This window comes from Lutjanus erythropterus, chromosome 1, assembly GCF_056507025.1.
Source record: "Lutjanus erythropterus isolate fLutEry1 chromosome 1, fLutEry1.hap2, whole genome shotgun sequence".
NCBI lineage: Eukaryota > Metazoa > Chordata > Actinopteri > Lutjaniformes > Lutjanidae > Lutjanus > Lutjanus erythropterus.
In genome coordinates, this window is record NC_139317.1 from 31,440,949 (window position 1) to 31,459,876 (window position 18,928).

The 18,928-nt window shown below is 38.6% G+C and overlaps 1 protein-coding gene across 6 annotated transcripts; it reads left to right on the forward strand.

The window, feature by feature from the left end:
* The first annotated feature begins 6,855 nt into the window (after positions 1 to 6,855).
* On the forward strand, positions 6,856 to 18,525 carry LOC146333123 (tropomyosin alpha-1 chain-like). Of its 6 annotated transcripts, XM_084719786.1 has the most exons (10): positions 6,864 to 7,108; positions 7,543 to 7,668; positions 11,371 to 11,504; positions 12,372 to 12,489; positions 12,703 to 12,773; positions 12,915 to 12,990; positions 13,093 to 13,155; positions 13,653 to 13,722; positions 14,356 to 14,434; positions 14,843 to 15,064. In XM_084719786.1, exons 1-10 carry the CDS (start codon positions 6,995 to 6,997, stop codon positions 14,844 to 14,846), a joined length of 855 nt encoding a protein of 284 aa, XP_084575912.1. In that variant the 5' UTR covers positions 6,864 to 6,994; the 3' UTR covers positions 14,847 to 15,064. The 6 variants fall into 6 exon arrangements, with proteins under 6 accessions (XP_084575928.1, XP_084575920.1, XP_084575912.1 ...); XM_084719802.1 differs by lacking the exons at positions 14,356 to 14,434; positions 14,843 to 15,064 and adding an exon at positions 17,811 to 18,525 and having other exon boundaries at positions 6,856 to 7,108; XM_084719794.1 differs by lacking the exon at positions 14,843 to 15,064 and having other exon boundaries at positions 6,860 to 7,108; positions 14,356 to 14,438.
* The last annotated feature ends 403 nt before the right edge of the window (positions 18,526 to 18,928 follow it).

The following is an 18,928-nucleotide window of genomic DNA, read 5'->3' on the forward strand; positions in this document are numbered from 1 at the left end:
TTAAAAAGTGTAGTCAATATGTGCAACTCCACTGGTTGCAAAAACAAGCTTAATTGTATGTAAGCTTATGAGAAAATGACCTTAACCCTCACTTGATTTTTTTTCTTAACTTACTTTTTTAGGATGTGGCTACCCTGTCATTGACAAGTCACTACCACTGACCTCAATCAGGAGGGAGGTGTGGCAGTGTGCATCTTTGGCTGCTCTACCTCTTGTCCAAATGTGGGCACTTCTGTTTGCAAAAAGCCATGATGGCGACCCCCATAATACTAAAGTCAAGGCTTTTTAAAGGCTTGTCTATAGACCAATGGGCTATGTCCACTACTTGATATATTGTCTGCTCTGTGAGTTCCTCATTTTGCCAGTTGCTGTCTGGTACCTTCAAGCTTGTGAATGTAAACATGAATTTCATTGGTCCAATGCTCATGACTCAATCAAACATTTAACTATCTGCTTAGTTTTGTGAATTAGGACTTGAACTTGCATTTGCTCCATTTCCTCCATTACAAAAAAAATAACCAATGCTGAATCCAACCTGGTCTGAAAAACTTTGAAATGAGCTTGAGTGTTTGGAATTGAAAAGCTCACCCTTCTTCACACCCCAAACCCCAAGAGAACTTGGTGTTGATTATATCTGTATACTTGCAAAAATACATGCACATTGGATTCAACTTTAAAGTTATTTGGAGCACACAACCTGAATTACGTCACTCACAAGCTCAAATATCTGGAACCGCATCGGGGCCGTAACTCTCAGCTACAGTCACTGAGGTTGTGTCCTCAGTATTTTCTGTGCAAATTTGTAGGGTTTTAGCAACTTGGGGGAGCTTGACTTCTACAGTTAAAAACTAGTAATTTTATAGATAGATTCCAGTAAGTTCAGACTTGATATACTTAGATTCCACTGCTAGGCAGATTGGGGGGACTAGGGCTGTGTATCGATGTTGGTGCTGATGCAGTTCCTTCCTTGGGGAAATATATATATAATTTTTTTTTTAAACGAAATATAAGTCTTTTCAATACATCAGTGTTAAATAAAGGGTTTTGAATTCAGAAAGTATCTGATCAAACAGCACTAAGAATCGGAACAAATACTCAGTACTAGCTTTCTACATTTGACAAATTCAGTACTTGATGCCAGAAACCCGTTTTGGTTGTATTGAGGTTCACAAACCAGATCTATAAGTGCTCAGGTCTCCTCCAGAAGTTTATTTCTGGCAACATTTTGACCTTCATGTTGGGAAATCAAATTTATGGAAAGAAATTCAACTCTCTACACATCCTCTCTCAATGTCCTAGCTGCAGCAGTACTGACAGGATGCAGAACTTCACTAGGAATAACAGAGAGGTGAGTTCTGGCAAGCGAACAAGTGTCTCTTTAAGTGTCTGTGTCAGTTTAGTGTCAGGACACGATGGTATTTCTGAGTCAGCACTAAACCTGAAGCTATATTCAGTCCTTGCTATGAACTGAGACCCGTGCTAAATTTGTCTGGCACTAAAATTTGAGGCGGCAATGTCAATTACAGAGTCACAGCTGCTCCCAGCTCTGCTTTTAAACCTGGAATCCTCTTTTTCTGCCATATTCTTCCACCATATTCCCTTGAAGTTCATTCTTTAGGCTTCAGCTGCGTACACTTTTCAAAGTGACATAAATCTAAATCTTATTGACTCTCACATTTTCTCTGCTCCTGTTGGATCTGGCTTGTAACAAGAGGCCTTGTTACACTGCTTGGCTCAAGGGTAGACAGCAGGAACCCTGGCTAAAAGGACGAGGGCATTGAATTTAATGTGGACAAGCAGGTGATAGAAGACAGCTCATCCATTATTTTTATGCCCTAAATCTAATTATAAGAAACGTCAGAAAGCGGGTACAGTTACTGATGACTGCAGCATGCTACATAGCAAGGTTGCAGGCTTCATCCACTCAAGACAGTTGTATTCAATATAAGATTACCTGTCCTGACTTGTGGATGCCACAGGCACAAACACTTTCATAATTTTTACAGTCAGTGCTTAATTTGTCTCATTTTCTTTTCAATAGAAAGATCATTGTCATCATCAGGTCGTTGGCTGTGTTTCTCCACTGTTGGAAAGTGACACCAGTGACATGCTGCAACAAATACTCATCACACTGACATTTTTGCATGACCTCATCCATGAACTCTGCACATCTGAACTGCTATGATGAGCTTGATTAGGTTGAATCACAGCAAGAGATAATGTTTGACTCAGAGTGGGTGGAACCCCAGCATTACTCCTCCTCGACACTTTTAATTATTGAGGAGGAGGTGAGAAATTCCTGTCTAGACATTAACAATGAAATCATCACCGTACTCCCATACTTTTGTCTAGGAGCTGCTCATTCAGCTGCCTCAACACATCTATGATGAACCAGTCAAACAGCTCTGGACCCTTATTTGTGGTCTGACCGTAGCTGCAACATCAAGGTCTGGCTGTGTTTTTATTATTTGATCTGCTAATTCTTGAATTCCTTTAAACAATACGACATGGTATGAATTATGGCAGTCACTCAACCACAGAAGAGATCACAAACTGTGCTGAGATGTGATGCACCACAGAAACAAAGACCCTGTGATTAGATTTATGAGCTCTTCACAACTATAAATCAGTGATGCATACATGGCCTTCAACAGACAATGGTCACCTAATGAAATCAAATTTCAAAGGTCTTTAAACTTCACATGTGACTCTTCAAACAGCCGTAACATCATTGTTACAGGGCCACAGACATTCCTACTTGATGGGAATTCTGAGAATACTTAAGGTTGTTTCAATTATCACCCCTGACAGCATAAACTTGTCTCACAGTGAAAGGTTTTCTGGTGAACAGACTAATTAAAATACAGACATTTTGTCTGGGAGTACATCATTAACTCCCTCTGAGTAACTGGCTTGGATATGCAACTATGAGAAGAAAAGCGTTTTTCTACCCGATTGAGCTACTTGACCTGTTTTAGCACGTTTAAACTGGCTTACACCAACAAAGATGAATTTAATCTAAGATGAGTTCTAATCAAAGTTTATTAAAACCTTGGATTAAAAAGGGGAAAATCCATTTTAAAATAAAAACTAACATCTGTTTAGTAAATCCAGGTTCACTGATTTAAACCCTTGAACAGACTTCAATCATTATGGCAATTGCTTACCCAAATTAAAATAATTACATTTGCTGAAGGGATCTAGTAAGCATAAAAGAGAAGAGGAGAGTGTTAAATTTCAGATGGTCTGTATTCTTTATCAAAACCTTTCACAAAAAGAACTTTGGATCATTGATTGGCAGCTCCTTGGCATTAATGTGGACAAAACAGTGTGATAAAGGGCTCCAAAGATCATCATGATGATGACCACTTGGTCTTTGTGGCAGGCAAATATTCTGTAAACATGCACTGTCCGTGTGAAATGGCCCTCGCAGGAGAATATAAAATCATATTATACCATAAAGTACTGAATGTTAAAAAGACCTCTGTCTGCACTACAGAGAGCTCTAGACCCAAGTATTAAATCAATGATTTGTAGATTACTCAATCAAAGCCTCAACTCTTAATCTGACTAAATCATTACTTGTTGGACAAGTACAATGTGACGATGTTCGTCTCTCTATCTATCCGGGGTGCAAGGGTGACATGGATTGCGCCATGAGCTTCTCTGATCTCTGTGTATGACAGGCATGTCTGGCTGGCTGCTTAACAGTCCACAAAACACATGGCGGGATGACAACACAGTGACAGCTGACTGCCTTAAAAAAAGCTCCACAGGAAGGAAATCAGGCCGGACCACCAGAGAGATAAAACATGGGAGTAAAAGACACAGGAAAGGGACAAGAAGTTTCATGCAAAAATAAGACTTAAATAGATATAGATTCTTACTTTTTATACACTGTAAAAATAAACTATTTGTTTTAACTTAAAAAATAGTCCAGGCTGCCTTAAAACTTTAAGTTGGCTGAATTTGAAAAGACAAGATGAGGCAATTTTGGAATGATCCAAAACAAGTTAACTTTTCTAGTGAAATTAACTTTATATAAATTTAGTTGTATTTGAGAAAATATGTTCAGTAAGCTCAAGATGTTAAGTTGAACCAACAGCTCTTTAGTCACATTACAAACATCTCTATTATGTTATGTTTCTATGCTCTAACCTTCATCATAATTTGCAGTGTTTTAAATTATTGTGAAAACAAGCAACCATGCCTTATCTTAAAATGTATAAGAGATACACAATAAGTTTCTATAAAATATGTATTCTTCAAAGTATAAAAAGAAGAGTCTCAGAATAGTTTTAACTTTCACACAATGCATGCTGGGAAGTCTAAGCTAATATGTTGATCATGTGTCTGTGTTAATTGAACTCTGTACAGTACATTCACTCAAGTCATCATTTCAAGTCAAAATACTTCAAGTTAGAAGGACTCATGTTCTCAAGTTCCGACGTGTTCTGAAAATAAACACTAGAAATGTTCAATTCAGTTAAGTTGATTTGAGAAAAGATTAGCTGATTCACCTATATTCATGTATGACTTTTTGCAGTGTAGATTTTAAGTGTTTTGTCTTCTGTTGTCAAATCAAGAAGTGTTTACACTCTCATTATTGGTCAATAATTATGCAGGTCTGTGTATCAGTAATGAAGGCTTAAGACATTAAGTTACAGTGGGGAGTTTTGGATGACTTATCATATAAGCTGCTTATTTTTCAGTTTTTCAACTGAATTGCTCTCACAAAAGAACCAGACCAACAAAAGATATGATTTGAAAGTAAGCTAATGCCCCTTGGGGTGGGAGTGGCTACGGGAGCCATTGGACAGAGTCAAGCAGGTGCTCTCTGAGGACTTAGAGCCCAAAAATATACACTCAACAAAACACAAGCAGAATAGGGAGACAGGATAAAAGGGAGGATGCTAAGTTCTAAAGGCTCTTCTGAGAATCAGAAATTACTCTCAGTGCGGGTTGTTAGGCCTTATGGACATGAAGACAGTGCTGTTTATACAGTATTACATATGTATGTGGATGTGTACATCTAACCTTTTTCTGCAAAACATCTTTGATTAACCGATTAACTTATATTTAGCCGTATTTGGATAGATTTTTATTCTCAAGGTCCAATTTCCCTAACATGCACAAAAATTAATTACTGTAGTCGACAGTAAACTATTATTACTCAAACATCCACCGGGCCTGACCACAGGCAGGTTGTGTGTGACAGCTGCAGCGCTGCCAGTGGCCCCGTGAGCTATCACAGAGGCGCTGTGAGGGGGGCTGTTGAAATGCCAAAGCTTCTGTATCTTTCACCGTGCACGCCACTGTATCCACTGTGGACCATTTGAGATATAAGTCTCAAGCATGTATCAGCCGAGAGAGGAGTTGGACAAGCTTGATGATATACCTCTACAGAGAGCAAAGCCTATCTGATTGCTGCTCGGATGTTGAACTATGTTGTGAGAGGGAGCTGCTGAAATGATCCCTGGAAGACAAACAAGCCATGCTGGCTAATATGACACCGCGCAGCGGGAGAAGAACTTTCACAGGGGCTTATCCAATCAGATATATTTGTTTTGTATGAATAGCTCTGATGAATGAAATGCTGTTACAATTCATTCTGACACCAATCTCTGTTGAAATGTTGAAATGTGTGAGTACATGATTCATTAAATAGTCTACTAAATCCTCTATTTTGACACAGATGTAAAATAAATAAAGAAAGAAAGAAAATAATGGTACCACTTTACTATAAGACTGTAATTACAAATGGGTCGGCGGTACTCAAAAACACTGAGGCAGTCAGTTGGTACATTTGTTTTGAGTTCAGAAATGCAAAAGTTGGAGGTTTACAGAACTAAAACAATTGGAGTTAGTGTTACATGTACTCTGTGTTTACAGTCAAATTAAAATGATTGATGAAACCAACTCATTAAGTTGCAATATGTTAACATAACTTAATAATTTTAAGTATAAAAACCCATTATTTGATGTTCAGTTAAAGTTCATATTAATCAAAATTTGAGTTTAATGATCACAGTGGGCTGTGATAAAGGATGTAGGCATATATATATATTTTTAATTTAATTTATAATAAGGGTATTTAATTAGGATATATATATTTATGAATAATTAACAAGCTATTACAACACAGCTAACAGTGACCTGTTGCTTCCCAAATATTGATGCCATATTTATCTCCACTGTTCATCCCCAGTCAAATTGCTCATTTTGTCTTTTCCATCGGCTAGCAATTATACCTGTCAGCCTCATCACATATTTTTAAAAAAGTCAAAGTCAAATTACTTTATTCACACACTGAGACTTTGGCAATATTGTTTGTCTGGACATTTTCAGCATGCACTGTTTTACACTTCACAATAAGGTTCCCTTTGCCAGTTATAAATGCTAGTAACTTACTAGAAAGATTAATTAGGAGTGATTGGATTATTGGCCAAATAGTGAGAAATGATGTATGAAAATTGTGTTATAACCTATAATTCTTTATTGATATTTAGAAAGTGTTTATGTACTTTCTGGGTCATCTTCCTGGGTGATAATTAGGTCATTATCATCAGCATGTTTTTCCCAAATAAACCCCCTCACTCAGAAGAGCTACTACTTTCTTGACACACTACTTCCTGCATGTAAGTTGGAGGGTGTTAGAAATTGGAGTGGACGTCTTGTTGTGCGGGGGCAGTGTCCTCCTGACGTCCACACCCCATGTATAGTCATAGAAGTTGTCAAATGTCTTGAAGGAGCCAATCACCGAACAGATCCAATAAAAAGACAGGTCCCGCGTTGGCAAGCAGCTGCAGTTGTTTCCAAAAAAGTATTGGGTATCCAGTAACTGCCCAGCCAAACTACATATTTGACTCACTACAACCGAGGCGAGCTCGCACTCCAGCTTGGTGATCAGAGGGGTTCAGACGCTCCGATCCTTCCATTCAGTTTCTTTTGTTTTTTTCGCTTTTGTGCGACCACTCACCGACAGTAAGCAGCCATGGATGCCATCAAGAAGAAGATGCAGATGCTCAAGCTCGACAAGGAGAATGCCTTGGACAGAGCCGAGCAAGCCGAGTCAGACAAGAAGGCATCTGAGGACAGGAGCAAACAGGTCGGTATCCTAGGTGAAACGCGCTGTGGGGCTTTTACGCACCGGTGCGCGTAAAATAACACAGTGCGCTTGGCGCGATTTGGCTTCTGCATATCCGTAGACTGAGGATTAATAAATATAAGGATTAAATTGATATTAATATTAAATTATATTCGTATCTTATTCATATTCGAGCTACACAAAGTTGGCAAAATTGTGAACATTATACACTTGCTGTTATAGTCCTTATGATTTAGCATATTCTAATAGCCTAAAATAATTGTATTTCTAAATGGTTGATAGACATATTATTAAGTAGTACAAACATTATTTTCTTCACACCTTAGATATTATTTACAGCCACTATGAGGTGTTGCATGCTTGGTGTTGTGAGTGGGAGAGTAACTATATCTTCTACATGTTAGTAAATCTCCTCTTGTGTCTCTGTGTCCCAGCTTGAGGATGACCTGGTGGCACTGCAGAAGAAGTTGAAGGCAACTGAGGATGAGTTGGACAAGTACTCTGAGGCCCTGAAGGATGCCCAGGAGAAACTGGAGCTCGCTGAGAAGAAGGCCACAGATGTGAGTTTGGGGTGACAGCACCAGTGACTGACTGGTGGAGAGGCTCCCAATGGGGGCACCCACTGACTAATGGTTTGACCTTGAACCACCCATTCAGGTCCCCTCAGGACTCTATTAGATTACCAGCCCCCAATACAGATTCACCCTAATGATTATTATGCAATAATTAATTATAATAGACCTGTGAGATGAAAATGTGGATAGTTAAATTTAGCTCTGGTGCTGTATATGGTAAGGTCACGGCTCAGTGGCTCGCCAGTGCATTCCACAGCCATTTGGACAAATCTGAGGGCCAGTGTAGGATTTCAGTCAGGCGTTTTACAAGAATATTTTGGCCTGTAAAATCCTTGACAGATTTGTGGTTCTTCTGGTTTCAGTTGACAGTTAAGTCTAAGCCCTGATGAAATTACCAGTTTATTGACTGGGTTTAATGTTACACTTTTATACCTAATTTATCAGATCACAATCACCCACAACAACGTCAACTAGAACACAACAACAACAATAGTATTAAGATAACATAAGATGACATAAGATAAACTTCATTTATTCCACAGATGGACTTGATTGATTGACTGATTAATTGATTGATTGATTGATTGATTGCTATATGCTAAAAAAGTACACAAACATGCATACCACAGATAAGAGAAATAGTCTAAAAACTACAACTAGTAAACATGTTGAGCACTGACTGCAATATGAACTCTTGAGTGCCTTTATGAATCACATGAAATTGCAAATAAAATCAGGACATGATTAAGTTGCAATTAATAAATAAACATACAAATATGAAAAAAAATCACTGAAGCAATGCAGTAGGATAATGAATAAAGTTTCTGCAGGCAGCAGTGTTTGCTGCATGAAATGAAGTTATTGCATTTGTTGCAGGAAAACCAAACCATGTGAGGTCTAATTTGTACACAGACAGTAGGACAGTAGGTCAACAGCTGACAAATTTGCTCAGTAATAATAGATTCAATATTCAAGAGGTTTATTGCCATTTGCAAAGGTACACAACAGTACAGCTACAATGGCATTCTTGCTTCAGAGAAAGCTAAGGGAGCAGCATAAAAGGAGAAAAATAAATGCACACTAAATAAATACACACTATACACAAAAAGTACACACACATAAAAATACACAGCATGAATTGTATAAAAATATAACCTCTGAATCATATAAAATTAAAAATACACCTTGTGAATTATTGCACACAAGATATCTATATAATAATAATAATAATTAGGGCCTGACCAATACCTCATCTTTGGGACTGATACTGATATTTGACGATATTCTTTATTCAGAATACAATATACAGAATATATACATGAACAAACTTGTTGCAATGCAACGCAGTGATTCCTCAAAAGTGCCAAACCCTTGTGAAGATATGTAACTGAGGCAGGACATTTTGCAGTTTAATAAAAAATAATATTGTTCAAAATGACATCAGGACACTGAAACAGTAAACGTTCACTGGTATTTTTTAAATAATTATAAATAACAAGAAATTTAAAAACACATACAAAGAGAACAAATTGTATGTATATATTAAAAATAAATTAAGAAAAGGGATAAAATATGAAAAAAAAAAAGCTACATATAAAGCTAAAAAAAAATAAGACAATTTGGCATTATGATGTGTTAAAAAAGTTTTCATACAGGCACATATTGGACAACATGTATGCCAGTTCTGATATAGACCAATATAGTGATGATAGGCCAGTGTCAGGACCTAATATTGGTATCAGTCGGTCTCTACATTTTGGGCAACTACTACAATGTGAATAATGAAAAATTAAAATAGAGATACTCAATTCACCATACACAAAACAATATTAAGTCAAAATAAATAAATAAACAAATTTTAAAAATACACAAAAATGTCTGAAGGCAGCAGCGTTTGCATAATAATAATAATAATAATAATAATAATAATAATAATAAGAGCAGTAGTAATAATAATTTATGTGGTGTTAATTAATTAGACTCTTAATTATGTGTACAGAATTGGAACCTGGTGGAAGAAGGACGGAAGCACATGACTGACTCAGTGTTCACTGTCCAGTGTTGGGAGCTTTGATTTTATAGGACTAGCTCAATTTACCAGTAGGGGATGCACTCAAAACGGATCATGAATTAAATAATTGTTTAACTCACAAAAAAGTATAAGAGATGACATGAAATCATTTTGAAACAAAACTGCAAATTAGCTCAACTCATATATTTTTTACCCATGTGACAAAATGTCATTCATATAATTTTAGTATAAAATCAGACACTTCCGGGGTTGATGGCACGTCCCAATCCTCATCAGCGGTTGATTAAGGGCGGTGGGGGCAGGGATCAAACGCGCCGCATCTCCAAGTGTGTGTGTGTGTGTCTGCGTTGTTGAGGCAGCCCGCACAGAGCTAAGGGGAAACTAGCATAGCTGAGACAAAAAAAGAGCAAATATGGCCGGTGGGAGCTCTCTGGAAGCTGTGAAGAAGAAAATCAAGTCGTTGCAGGAGCAGGCCGATGCGGCGGAGGACCGGGCAGCGTTACTACAGCGGGAACTGAACCAGGAGAGGAGTTCGAGGGAAGCAGTAAGCCGCTGCTAATTATTTAAGGCAATTAGTGCTCAGACTGACGACGGCATTAGGCGTAAATCTGGTCAAAAAGCGTGGCTGCTAGGCCCAGACTGCGACGGTTTATGCTCAAATACTGTCAGGTGTCATGTTGGTGGAAATTAGCCCAGTGTAGGATGCGAGGCGACGATGGCTGGATGAAAGGACACCACCCGGCACGTCCAGAATAAACAAACAGGTCGACTAACGCTGCAGCAGCAGCACCACAGGTCCTCTCCTGTGTAAAACTCCTGCAGGCCACTAGCTTGGCTAGTTGGAGCTGCTTTTTCACCCCTCCAAAACACTAATATGTAGCCATGTTTTGTAGCTAATTTGTTAATGGGACAACATGACTGAAAACTGAGACAGAACATTACATGTTTGACTAGGAAGATGAGTGGAAAGGTGGATAAATTAGCATTTTCTTTAAATGTACTGCTAACGTTTGGTTTAAAATGTGTTGGAAGAGAAATGCCATCCACCCCTGAGCTTGTGTATAAAATGTGCACATTTGAGCCTGCATCCCTCCCTTGGGCGTGTTCCTGGCCCAGCCCAAGCCCTCCAAGGAGAGCATGGGATGGGTTGGATGTTGTAAGCCTGCAAAGCCCAGTGCAAGCATCGTACATTTAGGTTCCCTATTCTCAAACTGCCAAATGTTTTCCCCCAGGGGTATGTAAAGTCACGTAGGGGATATGCGGACCCCCCCCCTCCACACACACACACACACACACACACACAAGATTAGGAAAATACAGGCGTTTTAGGCTGTCAGGTTCAGCCAAACCTTGCAGAGTTGTTTGTCATCTCAAGCACAGCCTTCTCATTTACCTGTGTTGAGTATTTCACATGGTGAGGCAGATTTTATACATATTTAAGCTGTATATATGTGTATGTGTGGAGGGGTCTTACAAATATGAAAAAAGGGCTGTTGGGAGGTATATAGCTGGATGTAGGACATCTGAATGGGACAAGGGACTGTAAAAAATGGGCAACACTCTTTTAGGATATCAGAATAAACCTCTAACATCAGAATAATTGAAATCAGAATAAACCTGTGACTCTATATGACTATGTTGTTGTGCTCTCCTAGGCTGAGGGTGATGTAGCTTCCCTGAACAGACGTATTCAGCTGGTTGAGGAGGAGTTGGACCGTGCTCAGGAGCGTCTGGCCACAGCTCTGACCAAGCTGGAGGAGGCTGAGAAGGCTGCTGATGAGAGCGAGAGGTGGGTACCTTAACACCTGGAAGACCCCAACACAATCCACTCACACACCCCACTGTTAGTCCTTGATGCTGTGTGGAAAAAATAGTATTGTACTGCCTTAATTTGCATAGAACTTGACAATTTGTGAAGTTTTAGTTCCCCATCACCCATCAAATATGCTGTATGAAAAAGAGTGACGTCTTTTAGCTTATGGAAAATTCACTGTACTTATGTATTTGGTCGTCATGCTGTTGCAGACTTCTAGTAGCACAATGATCATGCTGGCATTGAATGTTTTTAAGAAAAATAGGAAAACAAGTTTCATGGCAGCAGCATTGAAATGCTGGATTTTGCTCAAGTAAAACACTAAATGCTCAGTACTGCCTCTGGTGGTTGGAAATCATATTACAGTAATGATCAGATGTGAGTACTAAATTGAAGCCTTGCGACAGAAAAGTAGTTGGATGTTTTGCATAATATCATGACTAAATTATTCACCTTGCAGTGCACCATTGTTGATATTCAAGTTTCTTTATCTTTAATACAACATAACTCACAATCAATAGTGGAAACACCAGTAGCATTTCGATGGCAACTTAAAATGATGGCTGCACAGAGTCATGCACACAGTGTCTTCTACCTTAAATTGACACAAAAGTGTGTCTGTAAAGTATACAAACATGTAGTCCTTGAATGTCAGACCATTTTCACCAATATAAGACATCTGTAGGAACCATGTGCTTTATTTTAGTCTGTATAAGAACTGGATTTCCTGGGTGTTTACATTTACAAGATAAACTACTGCTCTATCAGTTGTACAAGAGGGAACCCTGCTGTTGTGTCCATGGTGCTCATGACTTACCCACCATACTATTTTCTTTCTCACAGAGGCATGAAGGTCATTGAGAACAGGGCAATGAAGGATGAGGAGAAGATGGAGCTGCAGGAGATCCAGCTGAAGGAGGCCAAACACATTGCAGAGGAGGCTGACCGCAAATATGAGGAGGCGAGTTTCTCAGCTGTTCTCTGCACTCTTTGAGCTTAGCATTTTCTACATTCTTTTACTTAAATGTAACAGCTGGCGTCAATGGCCATGTTCTGTCTGATGCTTATTATTGCCACTAAGTCATAAACACTTATTAAAATTACAGTAGATAAATTAAGGAATTTGTCTTGTTTTTGATGTATTAGACTAAAACTTTGTATGTTGTGACTCCAGGTGGCCCGTAAGCTGGTGATCATTGAGAGTGACTTGGAACGTACAGAGGAGCGTGCTGAGCTGTCTGAGAGGTAACAACTTCTTTCCCTTTCCCCTCCTTCTCTTCCTCTATGTCACAACTTTCAATAACATTTCAGACAAATCTGTTGTAATTTTCTTTCTTTTGTCTGTGCCATCTTCCTGCTTGTTCAACCAAACCGATAAATCAATAGCAAATGCTCTGAGCTTGAGGAGGAGCTGAAGACCGTGCAGAACAACTTGAAGTCTCTGGAGGCTCAGGCAGAGAAGGTAAGGATGGCTGTGAAAACAAAAACCCTTAATCTGTTTACAACTCTCCTGTGTATGATATTGTCTTGCATATCTGACCCTGGCTTTTGTGTGCAACCACAGTACTCACAGAAGGAGGACAAGTACGAGGAGGAGATCAAAGTTCTCACAGACAAGCTCAAGGAGGTGAGTCAAATAAAGTTAGCATAAATCACTAGTGAATCATTTTCAAGGAAAGTTTATCCATCCTGTGATTTTTATTTTTTTCATAGGCATTTTGTAGAGCTTCTTTGTAGCTGTGTTGATTTTTGGATGTTGGATTCAGACAGCTTTAGCAGTAGTTATACCAAAGGCAACAGATCAACATACACAGGGCAATACAAGAAAGCAACGACCAGCAATAAATAAAATGTAACATTTTGTTCTAGTTCACATAATGACTGAGTGTAAAAAATAAAGAAGTAAGTCATTTAAAATGACTACCATCAGCATTCACTAGTCTGATAGCAGAAGGAATTAAGTACTTAGTTATTTGAATTAAGTATGCTGACTATATGCTTTGTTTTTTTTTATTACAGCACTTTTACAGTACTTAAGTGCTTTAAATGTAGTGTAGGGATGTGGTTAGTAATGTAAACCTCTTAATATGAATTGCTAATGTTTGAATGTATTCCTCCACTCAGGCTGAGACTCGTGCTGAGTTCGCTGAGAGATCAGTCGCCAAGCTTGAGAAGACCATTGATGACCTGGAAGGTACGAATAATTTCACTTGATTTTTAAACATTGGGAGAAGTTGTGTTTAGAGGTGGGTTTGGTACAAGGTCAACACAAAAACAAACCTTTCACAGGTCTTATGGATTCCTTGTAGAGTCTTCCTCTTTTTTTCAGGGACCAAAAAAAAAAAAGAGTCAAAAGTGCCTCTTTTGTAAACATTGGTGCAGTGTGAGAGAATATTTATCTAGTCAGCAGGGTGTTAACCAGTCCTCAGGAAAATATCTGCACTGTCAGTTGTCTACCAGGGGAGAAAAAACAAAGCAGTGATCCACAGAGGCCAGCGTGATATTATTCATGTTGGCAGCAGCATTTCTCACCACAATGCTGTTCGGCATTCTGGTGTAGTGACTGCTGAAGGCCAGCTTAGTCCCAAGCAGTCCTTCAGGGTCATGGAACATGTGAGGCAGTTTCTCGGTGACTCCTCAGGAATCTGACACAACATCAGCAGCTGTTCCCTTGTGCACTTCCTATTTCTGTCCTGCCTTTTTTGTTCCCTCAGTTTCTCTTTTTGCATTTCACTTTCGGTTCTCTGACATTATTATTTCTGTTGTCCTGTTCTTATTTTATTACAACTCCTCCTACTGCCACCTCATAATAATTACCACACAATAGATGAGCTGTATGCCCAGAAACTGAAGTACAAGGCCATCAGCGAGGAGCTGGACCACGCCCTCAACGACATGACTTCCATGTAATACACCACATGCTTGTTTCTGCTCTGTGCTGTCAGATCTCAACACCCCTAACCACTATTACAGTATACAATAGCTCCCTCTTGTGGCATGTTTGAGTGCAGTGATTTCTTTTTTTCCAGCTAATGTGTGGATTCTTTTAAAACCCTCCTTCACTGCTTGTCTAACATTTTATTGTGTGTTAACAGCCTAGATTTCCCCAAATGTTTTTACTATTAACACCACACAGCAGTAGTGTTAGTTTCCCTTTGTGGTTTCTCCCAACACAGCCACGTTTCTTCTTAAGCTTCATTTTCATTTCCTTGCTCAGTTCTGCATCCCTTTTTCTTTATGGTTCTGCATGTTATTTATCTTCCATTCCTCCTTCTTTACATCTCCCAACACTTTTGTTCTTATTTTTTTCACAGCTAAATCTTTACACCCTTCACCCCAGAAGCTGGTTGAGCATCATCATCTCTCTCCTGTGCAGCGCAGCCCAACTTTCTGTCTTCTTCTTCTGTCTCTGTGTTTCTTTACTTCTGCACACTGGGCCGTGGCTGCTGCCATTCATTTGTTCATATCTCATACAGACCTTCTGAGCCCTATTGCTTTCTGTAAAATAAACATTATTCCATCTATGCCAGCCCTTCCCCCTTTCTCCTGCCATGTTTCTTTATTTCCATTTGTCACAACTTCTTTTTTTTTTTTTTTTTTTGAATTTTGACTTCTATGTGTTTTAATTTGTTTTGTTGAGTAGCTTTTGAATAAACTCTGAAGCTCCTCTCACATTCATTGCTCCCTTTTCTGTTTGAGAGGACCATTTGATATAATGGCACTATTGGGTTGTTAATTCTTTATATTTATTAGTAACAAACTAGTATTCTTTAAGTACATTGGTTGTCCTCTCAGTTTACATTCAAATTAGAAGAAAACAGTAAAATAATCAGCAGTCATGTCAGGTTATCTGCTTTAGATTTACTTCTTTTCAAACCATGATATCTTGAGCACACTTTGAGCGAAAGTATTGACAGCTACATCACCAGGGATTTCAAACTTGAAGTACTAACTAACTGATCTTAATGGTGTAATGGCTTTAGTGTTTCCATCCTCCTTTAAGAAAGGAAGTTATATTGTAAGACTAGTATACAACGCAGTAGGGCTACAACTGTTATTTTGATACTTGATCAATCTGTCGATCATTTTCTCAATTAATCGGTTAGTTTTTGGTCTATAAATTGTCAGACAGTGGTGAAAAATGTCTGTTTCCCAAAGCTCAAGGTGGTGTCCTCAAATGTCTTATGTGCAAAACCAAAGATATTCAGTTATTCTGCCACAGAGGACTCAAGAAACCAGAAGATATTCACATTCGAGAAGCTGAAATCAGACAATCTGGACATTTTTCTAAAAAATAAAAGGCTCAAAGGATGACTCAGTCGTCAGAATAGTTAGCAGTTAGTTTGATAGTTGATAGCTAATCGGTAATTGTTGCAGCTCTACTTCTTAGAAAGTACAGCACAATCTGCTGAGACTCAGCTGATTGTATTGGAAGCCAGATGTCACTGACACTGAATCTCTGAATCAGGATTGGTCATTGGTCATGTGTAGGCTTCTTCCAGGATATCCTTAATATGGGTGTAATTGATGTTGCCATGGGTAACCACAACATCAAGTTAGTGACAGCTTGTGAGAAGTATATGACAAAAACAATGAGTTATTGCTTTAGTTTATGTTTGAGGTGGGAAGTTCAAGAGCTTGAATATAAACAGACATTTGTTTTTTGTGATTAGCTCTGTCGCAGCACTAACTCTTTGTGTGTTGTACTAACCTGCCTTCTGTCTCTCTCCCTTTTCTCTTACCTGCTTTCTGACTGCCAAGACCACCTATACAAGCAGCTTGAGAAAAACCGTCTTCTGACCAATGAACTGAGAGTAGCTTTAAACGAGGCTTAAACTGGGACAGCCTCTCGTATGTTTTCATTCTTTTGAAACTCAAATGTCCAGGCATATTGTCTAAATGCTGTGATATAACAAGAGTATAGACAACTGTGTCTATGACACCAAAACTTCAACCAAGTAATGCTTTCAACAACTGGGATACAAATGTATGGTTTTCTCATTATGCATGCTCAAACTGCAGTTTCAGGTGGGAGGTCAGACAACCTCAGGTTATAAAAAGTTGTGGAATATTTTCCAGTTATCGACAGGGCTGTAGCACATCAGTGCAGTTGCAATCTGCATGGTGCTGTTGGTCATGAGGTGAAGGCTTGTGATGATGATGCTAGTGTCTGACAGATGGGGAAGGCTCAAAATGCTGCAAGGGTTCCAGAAACCCTTGTAACATCCCTCAATCCCCCTCTGTAGTGCTATGACAGCTAACCAGGAAGGACAAGTCTTCAACAAAAATAATCAAATATTGACTGAAAATCACAAGATGCAGTAAGAGCTGTGCTGAGAACCAAACTGCCCAATTCTTTGATTTTAATGCAGATTTGACTTCTTGCAGTTGGAACTGGTTAGTGTTTTATTAGATGTTTTTTATTTCTATCTGTAGCATTTCAGTCAGGATTAGGGGTGGGAATCTCTAGGCACCTCACGACTCAATTCTGAGGGCTATGTTTCTAAAACCATTATTGATGCATCAAAATATTTAATTTTAATACATTATTTTTTTCTCACTAAGTGACTACTTGCTGTTTTTAAAAATGTATCGTATTTGTAATGATCCATAAGTAGTTTAATTGGATACAACTTGCATACAACGTGGCTTTTGTCCGGGTCCCTCTTCTTCCCTCATGGAAGCCTGTGTCAGGTCATCGCCCCCCCACCCCCCCAAAAAAAACCTAGTCAGGACACACAAATCTGAATGGACTGACTGTCCCTGATCTCCAATTTGGAATGAGCACAAACACTGGATGATGATAAATTTTGACATATAACAGGGGAGTGTTCTCCATGGAGGTGTCCAATTTGGAGTATAATTGGTGCTCATGTTCTTTTTTGAGCTTTGAGTTTTCTTGTTTGGACAGGCTGCTTGGACGTGATACTGTAGGTCATGAGCAACAAATAAATCTATTGTCAAACAGACTTGGCAAAGAGCCATTTTTTTTGTCCTGAACCCAGCTCATATAGCCTACAGCCCTGTCTATAGCTTGAGTATAATATTTACAGTGAATTAGCTCACTGTATTGGAGCTGAGGATATGTACTCAGTGAATGCTTATTTCTGTTATCAAAAAACAATGTACTGAAAGGTGATTTTTCTTACACCGGTAAGGTTTGTAACAATATCCAGCAGCACATGTCTAACACTGTTACCCTGAGCTAGAGCTTTCTTTACAGTTTGCATCTTTGTGCTGTTTTTTTTTCTGATTTTAACTGATGCAATGCTATATTAACAGATAAACTCACACGTGCTAAAGAAGAAGGCCTGAGCGCAAAGCAGATGCTGGATCAGACTCTAATGGAGATGGTTAACATTTGACCCAGCTCTGTTCCTCTCCCCACATTGCCTCATCTGCTCTGAATATGGCTGGCTCCCATATACGGCTGCTACAGATAATGCTGGGCCTTCTGTGTATATGTCTCCTCTGACCTTGTCATCCTGAAGAAACGAGCTCTACAAAGTAGCACAAACGGCTTCAGTGAGCTACAGTTCAACTACACTGTTTCCGTTACACTGTAATCAATGGTCAGTTAAAACTCACTATATACATCTTTAATAGGTTTACATGTATATGTTGGGAGAATTTGCACTTTTGTGGGTAAAAATACTGCACATAATCATTGTGAACAAAGCCATAAGTTAAGCCAAGGTTATATAAAAGGGACTTTTATTATGTGTACTTTTGTAAAGTTGCTTGTGTCTTGTTTCGTCTGTATTATTCTAAGCATTGATTCTGTGTCAGTGATGTTGTACACTTCCAGTTTGACAAGGAAGGAATTCTTAGCGCAGTTGCTTGAATGTGCTGTTTTGTTCAGCTAAGTGAAAGAAATGTTTGCACACTGTACTCACTTTTGTGTTCATTTTGACAAACTCATTTGTTTGATTTTTGTCTCCCATTTTATCTTGGAAATGTAAAGATCATAAATAAATAAATGGTTGGATCAAGATAATTAACTCCATGTCTGGCTTTATTACAAATGTTTCTTTGGCATTTTTTGATACACTGAAGGGATAATGGAAAATGTAAGATATCAAAAGAGAACCTTTTTCTTTTATTACTGTGGCACTTACATTATACATTACATACTGTACATTATACAGCTCTTTTTTGTTGGGATTAAATCAGTTTCTCTTTAACTTGAAGTGTTTTTTCTGCTTTCCTTTGTTAAAAGAAGCTGGCCTGCTTGTAATAAATAGAAGTCTTTTTATAGAATTAAAAATAATTAACAATATAATATTGTGATAGATATTGTCACTGCCTGCCAAAATGGAGACATTTTTCTTTGGCAATATTGCGATATTCCATACGTCATGACATCACCACAATAAAATAATGTTAAACATGAGTTATAA

Bases quoted from the DNA above. Each gene is read 5' to 3' on its own strand.
- LOC146333123 (XM_084719802.1), top strand. From the start codon at position 6,995: ATGGATGCCATCAAGAAGAAGATGCAGATGCTCAAGCTCGACAAGGAG. The intron at 7,669-11,370 runs GTGAGTTTGGGG...GTGCTCTCCTAG, and splicing joins CTGAGAAGAAGGCCACAGAT to GCTGAGGGTGATGTAGCTTC. The intron at 13,156-13,652 runs GTGAGTCAAATA...TCCTCCACTCAG, and splicing joins TCACAGACAAGCTCAAGGAG to GCTGAGACTCGTGCTGAGTT.